The sequence below is a fragment of the Leptonychotes weddellii genome, chromosome 1, assembly GCF_054177405.1.
Source record: "Leptonychotes weddellii isolate Sample4059 chromosome 1, ASM5417740v2, whole genome shotgun sequence".
NCBI lineage: Eukaryota > Metazoa > Chordata > Mammalia > Carnivora > Phocidae > Leptonychotes > Leptonychotes weddellii.
In genome coordinates, this window is record NC_138369.1 from 8,836,171 (window position 1) to 8,846,578 (window position 10,408).

General features: G+C 51.4%; 1 protein-coding gene across 1 annotated transcript in view; it reads right to left on the bottom strand.

Annotated features, from left to right (window-relative positions):
• The window catches only part of NOTCH3 (notch receptor 3), a 32,235-nt gene that overhangs the window by 2,373 nt on the left and 19,454 nt on the right, over positions 1-10,408 (bottom strand). The window contains exons 26-32 of the mRNA XM_081814146.1: positions 9,445-9,599; positions 9,121-9,343; positions 8,013-8,097; positions 5,655-5,817; positions 4,249-4,553; positions 3,841-3,988; positions 552-649 (exon numbers count right to left, since the gene is read on the bottom strand). Coding sequence (XP_081670272.1) covers positions 552-649; positions 3,841-3,988; positions 4,249-4,553; positions 5,655-5,817; positions 8,013-8,097; positions 9,121-9,343; positions 9,445-9,599 — 1,177 coding nt within the window. The remainder of the gene's footprint in view (positions 1-551; positions 650-3,840; positions 3,989-4,248; positions 4,554-5,654; positions 5,818-8,012; positions 8,098-9,120; positions 9,344-9,444; positions 9,600-10,408) is intronic.

A 10,408-nucleotide genomic window follows, 5' to 3' on the forward strand; every position in this document is an offset into this window, starting at 1 on the left:
ATTTAAGGGGTGTCAAAAACCAATCATCAAAATAAATGATATTTTAATGCATTACTTTTTAAATTAAGATTATTGTAAAAAAAATCCATAATGAATAAAATATCAAAATGTCAGATGAGGACAGAATCTACCCTGTGCCCCTCTGACCTTCACTCTTCCCATTTATAAAATGAGGAGAGTAATTCCACCTTGCAAGGGTTTTAAAACAATGATCATAACAGTTATGTTTTACTGAGGATCTGCTAAGCATTTTACAAATTTCACTGAATCCTCAGGAGACAAAAGTGAGGTGGGTACTGGTGCTTCCCCACTTCACAGATGAGGACAATAAAGTTCAGAGATGTTAAGCAATTTGCCCAAGGTCACAAAGCAACTGCCACACGCTTTCTCCTCTGATCCACTGTTGGAGGCTGGTAGGTCCAAATCCTATCCCCGAAACCTGGCTGCAGGCAGGATGAATGCCCCCACTAACCTACCCCACCCTGCTCTTTGCCACATTTAGGGGGTTGTGCCAGGGCTAACTGCCTGGTGAGTCAAGGGCTGGGGCTCACCTTGCTATCCTGCATGTCCTTGTTGGCTCCATTTTTGAGCAGGGCCAAGGTGGCCTCCACATTGTTGACGGCTGCTGCCCAGTGTAAGGCTGATTTCCCTGGGGGGCGGGGGGAGAGGTCAGAGTTAGAACTGGGTTCATTTGGGCACCTGGGTGGCTCAGTTGGTTGGGTGACTGCCTTCGGCTCGGGTCGTGATCCTGGAGTCCTGGGATCGAGTCCCACATCGGGCTCCCTGCTCAGCAGGGAGTCTGCTTCTCCCTCTGACCCTCCTCCCTCTCATGCTCTCTGTCTCTCATTCTCTCTCTCTCAAATAAATAAATAAAATCTTTAAAAAAAAAAAAAAAGAACTGGGTTCATTTGCTAGGATCCCATGGCAGAGGAAAAGGAAGTATCTAGAATATAGCCGGGGTGGGGGCCAGGGGAGAAGACCTGCCACAGAGTGTCTGAACATGCGTTTGTGTCCATGCATGTGGAGTGACTCTCTCCAAGGGACCTACAGTGTGTGACTGTCCATACACAGGGGAGTACTATGGGGGTGCTGGTTGTAGCTAGAGCTGTGCTTGTCCAGTGCAGTAGCCACCAGGCACATACTGCTCCTTAGATTTAAATTAATTACAACTAAACAGCATAGGTGCCAAGACCATTTAATGGGAATAGGAGAGCCTTCTCAACAAATGGTCTGGGACACCTGGTTCTCCACATGCAAAAGAATGAAGTTGGATCCCTACCTCACACCAAATACAAAAACTAACTCAAAATGAATCAAAGACCTAAACGTAAGAGCTCAAACTACAAAACGTTCAGAGGAAAACATAGGAGTAAAACTTCATGACCTTGAATTAGGCAAAGGATTCTCAGATATGATAACAAAAAACAAGCAGCAATAACAAGAGAAATAGATAAATTGGACACCACCAAAATTAAAATGTTTGTGCTTCTAAGTGAAAAGAAACCCTACAAAATGGGAAAAATAGTTATAAACCACGTACCTAATAAGAGACTTACACCTAGAACATATAAAGAACTCATAACTCAATAATAAAAAGACAAAAACCCACTATGTTAACTATACTGGAATTAAAAATTTTTTAAAAATAAAATAGGGCGCCTGGGTGGCTCAGTTGTTGAGCGTCTGCCTTCAGCTCAGGTCATGATCCCAGGGTCCTGGGATCGAGTCCCACATCGGGCTCCCTGCTCAGCGGGAAGCCTGCTTCTCCCTCTCCCACTCCCCCTGCTTGTGTTCCTGCTCTCGCTGTGTCTCTCTCTGTCAAAAAAATAAATAAAATCTTTAAAAATAAATAAATAAATAAAAATAAAATAAAAAGACCCAAAAAATAACAAAAACCCAATTTAAAAATGGGCAAAGGATCAGAATAGACATTTCTCCAAAGAAGATCTACAAATGGCCAATAAGCACAGGGAAACACACTCAATATCACTAGCCATCAGGGAAATAAAAATCAAAACCACAATGAGATACCAATTCACACCCACTAGGAAGGCTAGCACAAACGACAGACAATAACATCTGTTTGGGAGGATGTGAAGAAACTGGAACAACTGGAACCCTCATACACTGCTGGCAGGGACATCAAACAGGGGCAGGAGTTATGGAAAACAGTCGGGCCACTCCTCACAAGGTTCAACACAGAGTGATCACATGACCATACGATACAACCCAGACCCAGCAATTCTGCTCCTGGATGTTTACCCAAGAGAAATGAAAACCACATGTCTACACCGAAACTTGTACACAAATGTTCATAGCAGCAATAGCCAAAAAGTAGAAACTCCCCTAGTGTCCATCAACGGATAAACTGATAAACAAAATGTATATCCACACAACGGAATATTATTTGATCATTAAAAAATTACAAATTAAAAGTACTGGTCCCTGCTACCGCACTTTGTAAACCTTAAAAACAATATGCTGAGCGAAAGAAGCCAGTCAAAAAAGACCACATATTATTTGATTCCACTTAGAGGAAATATTCAAAGTAGGCAAATCCATCGAGAGAGAAAGTACGTTCGTTAGTGGTTGCCCAGGGCTAGGAAGACAAGATTGGAGGGGGTCAGCTAACGGTGAGAGCTTGTTTTCCAGGTGATGAAAATGTTATAAAATGTATTATGAGGATAGTAGCACAACTATGTGATTATACTAAAAGCCACTGGATGTTATACTTTCAATGGCTGAATTGTATGGTATGTGGATTATATCTAAATAAAGCCTTAAAAAAAAAAGTCAGGCAAAAGAAAGGTTAAAAAATTAAATGAGGGTGCCTGGGTGGCTCAGTCGGTTAAGCGTCTGCCTTCGGCTCAGGTCATGATCCCGGGGTCCTAGGATCGAGCCCCCGTGTCGGGTTCCCTGCTCAGCGAGGAGTCTGCTTCTCCCTCTGCCTCTGCCCCTACCCCCAACGCTCTGTCTCTCTCTCTCAAATAAATAAATAAAATCTTAAAAAAAAAAAAAACTAAATGAAATAAGACATTTGGCTCTTCATTGACCCTAGCCACATTTCAAGGGCTCCAAAACCACCACACTGGACAGCAGAGACCAAGAATATTTCCATCTTCACAGGAAGTTCTATTGGACAGCAGTCCTTCAGAGCCACAGTTCTCAACCGGGGTGATCCCCCCACTCGGGGGCATTTGCCAATGTCTGAAGACATTTTGGGTTGTCACAACTAGGGAGTGGGGTGCTGCTAGCATCTAGCGGGTCAAGGCCAGGGATGCCGGCTTAATATCCTACATTGCAAGGACAGCCCTCCGCGCAGAGAATCATCCAACCCAAAGTGTAAATGGTGTAGAGGTTGAGAACACCTGCTTCAAAGGATGTTTATGAGCATCTGGGTGTGTCTGCAGCTATGTGAGGTGCTGTGGTCATGAGGGCAGGTTATGAATCTGCACCAGCGGGGACCTGGGCCGGCAAGCCGCCTCCACAGAGGTAGTTACATCACGTGGGGATTTGGCCAATGTGCAAACGTAGTATGCCAACTGTCCAGCAGAGGGCAGCAGAGTAAGTTCTTCTGACAAAGCAGATGGAAATGAAGTGTCTTGGGGAAGGCCACCTTTTTCTAAGTCACTGAGGTGTCATATGGGCTAGGGGATGCCATAAAAAAAGAAAAAAAAAAAGGCATGTGAGTTTAAGTCCGTGTCGAAGCCCTATTATATGTGCATGAGTTTCAGTGATCGGGTCTCAAGATAATTCACATAATTCACATACCATACAAGACAGTCGGGGCCCAGGTGATACCCTCTCAGCCTCCACCCACTGCTACTCCCCGCAGCTTACCAAGCTCATCCACAGCATTGACATCAGCATGGCTGGCAATGAGCTCTTCCACCATGCCCTCCACCGCCAGGCGGGCGGCCAGAATTAGTGCCGTAGAGCCATCCGCCATGCGGGCATCCAGGTCTGTGGAGCGGTTCCGGATGAGAATCTAGAAGAGAAAGCATGCAGAAGGGAAGGTCATGGCAGAAACAGAGGGACCAGGAGCATCTGAAAGTCCTCTGAGTTCCCCAACCCCCCCCCGTCCCCTAGACTCCATGAAGTTCGGGAAGCAGCTACCTGCCAGCCACCGTATATCACCACTTAACAAATGAGAAAAACAAAGCTCTATTTTGCAGGACCAGGGCTCAAACCCAGGTCTGCCTGATGCCTGTGAAAGCTCCAAAGTCCAAAGGGGCAGGTGCATTTCACCTGGAACACGCCCTGGGCATCCGCGGTGACTGCAGTGTGCAAAGGAGTGCGCCCTGAATGGTCCTGGGCATTGGTGTCTGCCCCAGCATCCAGCAACCGCTTGGCTGCATCAGCCCGGGCGTAGCGGGCAGCCAGGTGCAGGGCTGTCTCGCCTGTGCGGTCAGTCCGTGCCCCAAGCTGGGCTCCCTGGCAGATCAAGTCTGAGATGATGCTGGCTGATGTGTCTTCTGCCTCATCCTCCTCAGTGGGCATTGGCTCCAGGGCCCCCCCACAGAAGGAGGCCAGCATCAGTGGAGTGAAGCCATCTGCGGGGACCAGGAGTATGTCACAAGGGAGGTGGGCACAGGGGCCTTTCCAGGGACTACTACTGAGGGCACTGCATTAGGAGGAAGGGGACACATGGGAACACAAGAGGGAATGGCATGCGCGTGCGCACACACACACACAAACACACATACACACACCTGTGTCAGGTACCCCAGAAACCAACCCAGGATGAGGATTCACAGGCAGCCCTTCCGTGGTTTGTCACAGTAGAGGATCCAGGAGGGAGGGAGGGAGGAGCAAGCATTCAGTCTCAGGCAAATTCCCAGGCGGTTACTTCAGCCTGATCCTGAAGGGGGACTCTGGAGGCTGAACTGTACCTCAAGCTGTAATCTGGCTCCAGGCAAAGGAGCTGTGCCTTTCACACGCCCCCACCCACTGGTTAAGAGCCACCCCAGGGACATAAAATCCCAGGCACCTCAGACCCTGGTAGCCTGAGGAATTTCAAAAGAGAGCCATAGATGCAGGCCATTTGGAACAAAAGCAAAATGAGCTGGGGGAGGACTACCTTGAAATGTGGCAAAGACGGATCCAAGAGGATCCAAATAATGTGATCTGCTACCCTCCGCATGAGCATTTGCACCTGTTTCCCTTAGGGAGCCACGTGCACCCCATTCCCCATCTTCAAGCCCTGGGTAGCGCTAAACCCAGTCCTTGGCTCGAGGAGAGGTCTTAGCCCCGCCCCCTGCAGGCAATCTGCATATTCCAGCCCCCAGGGCGCACTGATTAGTTGAGGGATGGGCATGTGACTGCAGCCCATCCAATCAGAAGTCATCTGGGACGTCTGCTGGTGCCCCTACTGGTCTGGCCTGCCGCTACAGTGCCCCCAGGAGAAAGCCTCCCCGGGCTGGAGCCACGAGGCCGTGAGTCCTGGACCCAAATATCCATGATGCTTCCAGTTACCCGAGCCAGTAAACTAGTTTGAGTTGGGCTATCATCACAACCCGGAGTCCTGATTAACACACACCCCCACAGACGGATGCTGGACACACCCTACTCTCCCCAGAACCCAGACCCTGATGCAACTTTTCAGAAGTAGGATGGGGAAGGGGCATCCTTGGCGGGAAGGCCCCATGGCTGACCTGGGCCTCGCACATTGACATCCATGCCATCAGCATCCACATCGCCCTGCGGGGGTGTCAGCGCCATGGCTGGTGCCACACGGATGTCTGCGGCAACCAGGTGGTGTTGGGTCCACTGGCGGCAATCCACGGCATCCTCAGCCCCCACACAGGGCTCCTCTACCTGGAGGAACAAGGACCAGGGCTCTCACAAAGAGTTGGGAGAGAGACAGTCAGAGGGACAGTCTGGGCGCCCTCACAGGTTCCTCTCATGGAGGTGCGCATTCACAGCCCCAAGAAACCCTGAATATCCTGCTTCTCTTATACATACGGAAACAGGAAATTGACATACTGGAGGTCACAAAACTCGTAAAAGGAAGAACTGGGATTCTACTCTGGGTTGGAAGTGGGGAGGGCTAGGAACCCAAGGAGGTGATCAAGGAAGAGACACAGAGCATAGCACCTGTCAGCACACACCTGTCTATCCACTAGACATAACACACTGAAAGTGAAGAGAACAATCCCATGACAACTGTATCAAGGAGAACAAAATACTTAGAATTAAATTTAACAGAAGAAATGCAAAACTTGTATTCTGGAAACTATAAATCACACTGGTAAAAGAAATGTGGGGGTGGAGGGGTGATCCTTTATGGATCAATTTTAATCTGAGAAAAGGGCGATTGGGTGGGAGGGAAAGAGAGAAGCAGGGAGAAGCTCTGGATACCTTGTGGGGCTCCTACCCAGTACCATGAACATGAACATGAGGTATCAGGTCAGAACAGTCATACACAAACGTATTGATTTACCTTCATAAGCAGAGCACCTGGGCCCCTGGTGGGGGCTTGATAAATTTCAGGCTCAGGGTCCAAAAGGCATAATGATGTTATGAAAACAGGACAGAGTATTCTTAACTAGCCTGCCAGGACATTTAAGAGCCTTCAGGCACCAAACACAGCCTGATCAAGCCAGACCTAAGCTTAAGAACCCAGCTAGAGAGTTTAATTTCATGGAAGGGGAGAGCCAGGTGATGGACAGCTGTCCCATCCTCCCTCACCCTTTCTGGTTAGCTGTCCATCAGCTGGCAAATCACACTAGAGCTCTGAGCTTCTCATTAGCAAAATCAGGATAATGCTGTCATTCTGCAATCCAAAAATGCCATCAAAAACATATTGCACTATCTACTTAATACCCACTTTGGGATGAGAAAGAAAAAGAAAAGCCTGAGGTGAACAGATTTCTTCAGGTGTCAACTGTAATAGATGTCTCCATTTCACAAACATTAAAATCTAGGCAGGGGGTGCCCCGGTGGCTCAGTCAGTTAAGCATCAGACTCTTGGTTTTGGCTCAGGTCACGATCTCAGGGTGGTGAGATTGAGCCTCAGATCGGGCTCCAAGCTCAGCACAGTCTGCTTGGATTCTCTCTCCCTCTTCCTCTGCTCCTCCCCTGCTTGTGCCTGCACTCTCGCTCACTGGCGCTCTCTCTCTCCCTCTCTCTCTCTCATAAATAAAGGGGAGAGGCAGGCTGAGAACTGCCTCTAGGCAGGGAGAGGCAGCTGAGAACTGAGGTGTATATTAATAGCTGCTTTATAGGGTCTTCATAAAGATGAAACAAGATGCTCGTGTGTATATTCAAGACATTCAGCAAGTAGAAAGAAATGCTAGCAGGAACCTGTTACAGACAGAACAGTGCTTCCCCAAAAGTCATATGTTGAAGCCCTAACCTCCAACATGATTATATTTGGACGTAGGACTTTAAGGAGGTAATTAAGCTGAAACAAGGGCATAAGGGTGGGGCCCTAATGCAATAGGACTGACATCCTTGTAAGAAAAGGCAGAAACACCAGGGCTCTCCCCCTCCAGGCACACGGAGGAATGCCGTGTGAGGACACATGGAGAAGGCAGCTGTCTGCAAGGCCAGAAGAGAGCCCTAACCAAGAACCAACCCTGCCAGCACCCTGATCTTGGACTTCCAGCCCGCAGAACTGTGAGAAAATAGGGATCTGTTGTTTAAGCCCCACAGTCTGTGGTATTTCATAATGGCAGCCCAAGCTGACTAAGACAGAGCCCATGGGTGTGGCCCCAGCAGAAGACATGCTGTTTAAAACCAGCTAGGAGCACTTTCAGCCCGGGCACACTGGACAAAGTTGGACCCAGCAGAGAGAAAGCAGAGTCGCTGTCTGGGCCAGGGGCTCCCCTCAAGGAAGACCCCCACCCTGGCCTGGGAGCAGGGGCCTGGTTAGAGAGGGGCAGGATGGGGCGGATGCCATGACTGTTCCCCAGAGCCGAGGAGAGCAGAGATTTCCCCTGACTCTCCCCCTGGCAATTGGGGCCTCCACCCAGGACCCTGAGGGCAGGGGTCAGAGAAAGGGGCGCAACCTTCAGTCGCTTAGCCTCTGGGCACTCTGTGTCCATCCAGTCTGTGGCCACCTCCCCCATCAGACTCTCGCTCTTGGCCATGTTCCTGTGGGGACAATGGGAAGGGGGCAGGGGAAAAGAGAAAATGGAGATGTGCAACCTGATAGGAGGATTTGGGGTGGGGTCAGAGAAGAGCTCCCAGAGGCCAGGTTTGGGTCTGGGGTTGGGTTCTGGGGTCCTGGGTCAGTAGGCACAGGAGACAGGGTCAAGATACAGGGTCCAAAGAGGGGACACAGGATGAAGTCAAGGTCACAGTGGGGGGTAGTCAGAGGTTATGATGGGTGGCAGCCAGGGTCTTAAGGTAGAATTGGGGAAGGGACAGGAGTGGGGTCGGGGTCAGAACAGTGGGCTATGGGATAGGTGAGGGTGACAGGCATGTAGCAGGGATTATAGAAGATGACATGAGGATGCAGTTGTCCTCACCACAGGTGAGAGATGCAGCCAGGATCAAGGAGGCTGTATTGAGGAGTAAGGAGGTCATGGGGTCACAGGAGAGGGGTAAATTCAGGGGTTAGGTAGGGTGGGGTTGCGGGTCTTGAGAGACACATCAGGGAGTTGGAGGCAAGGCCCAGGGCCAAGGCCAGGATTGAGGATCATGGAGAATGAACACTGAGTTGGGGGTGGAAAGAGGGTCAGAATGGGGTCAAAGGTCAGAGTGAGTTAGAGTTAGAGGTGGTACCGGGGGGTCACAGAGGATAGGGTCAGGGGTCAGTGAGGCGTTGAGGTGCAAACAGGGATCATGAGGCCAGCAGTCATGTGGGAACAAATTTGAGTATTAGGGTGAAGTCAGAGAGGCCAGGATCAGGGCAGGGTCACGGTAGGGTCAGAGTAGGATTTGAGTCAAGGGAACTGAGATACAGGAAATGGGGTGAGGGAGGTCATGAGTCGGGGTGATCCCCAGGGATCATGGAGTCAGTCAGTGGTCAAGGGGATGAGCACAGGGGTCTGGGCCGGAGTCTGAAGTTAGGGTCTGCTTGGGATGAGAGGTCAGAATCAGGTCAAAGTGGGCTCAAGGGCTCCCGAGAACCGCCCCACACACACAGGCATGGGGAGTGGGCAGGGTCCTTACTTCATGCCCAGCGCGTCTTGGCCCACGGGCTCCCGCCGGCCCTTGTGGCCGGCAGCCACATCCTTGTGGAGCGCGAAGCCCTCGGGGAACCAGAGGGTGCTGTGCTCGCGCTTGCGCCGGGCCACCATGACACCCAGGACGAGGATGACCAGCAGGAAGACGGCGCTGGCGGCCAGCAGGGGAAGCAAGGGCACGCTTGGCTCTGGCAGCTCCAGGGGCTCCCCTGTGGGCAGGAAGCAGGGGGCGGGGCTTCAACCACAGGCCAGGGCCCGCCCCCCGCGGAGCCCCGGCGCCACCCCCGCCACCCACCGGGCCCGGCCTCACCCCGCACGGCGCGCAGCGGGTACGGGAAGTCAAGGCGCTCCACGGCCGACAGCGCTCCCAGGTAGTCGGCCGCGCTCTGCGCATCGGGGAAGCAGTGGTCATTCTCGGGCGACTGCAGGCACAGCCGGTTGTCAATCTCCAGCATCACCACAGAGCTGCAGGGACACGAGGGAAGGACAGGCAGGTTCCATGGGGCACCTGCTGTAAGCCAGGCACGGAGCCCCATCCCAGGGGCTCAGAGGAGTCCTCTCCTCTCACCATGTTGCCAGGGCCCACCTGCCCCCAGTCTGGCATCCAACCCACCACACCCCGAAACCAGTCTTGCTGTGGCCACCAGTGTCCCCTTGGCCATGAATCCAGTGGGCATTGTTTTCATGTCAGCACCTCTAGTGGATGCCGTTGGCGCACACCCAGGTCTGCAGCTTCTAACAGCTGACAGCCGCTCTTCTCCAGAAAACTGACCTCAGCAAAGTGGGGACCTCTTCACTTGGGAGGTGACACCCCTTAGGGCAGCCCTCAGCCCATGACTGGCAGGTACAGGGTATACAAAGTGGCCCTTCTGTCTCAAGGGGGGACTGACTCTGGGGTGCTATTCACACTCTAGAGCTCCCTGAGGGATCACACTGAGGCCAGACTGAGACCCCTTCCTGCCCCATCCTGCGTCCCTCATCCCCTCTCTCCTGAGAGCACCCCTTCCATGCGGCACATACATCTGAATCCCCATCTCAGACTCTCCAAACTCCCTCTTGCCTTGAGATCCCTAGTGCCGCATGGCCCAGTTCTCCTCCTATCTCTCTGGCTACTCCTTCTCCTCTTTTTTGAGCTGATTTCCCTCAACCAATCCTTAGGTCTCAATGTCCCCAGATCATTCTTCTGTCTCCACTTCTCTGAGTCCCTCCCATGGCTTCAACACCCTTTTATCTTTCTTGTCCATGTCTTCAGCCTCTGGCTGTCTCCTGGGGGG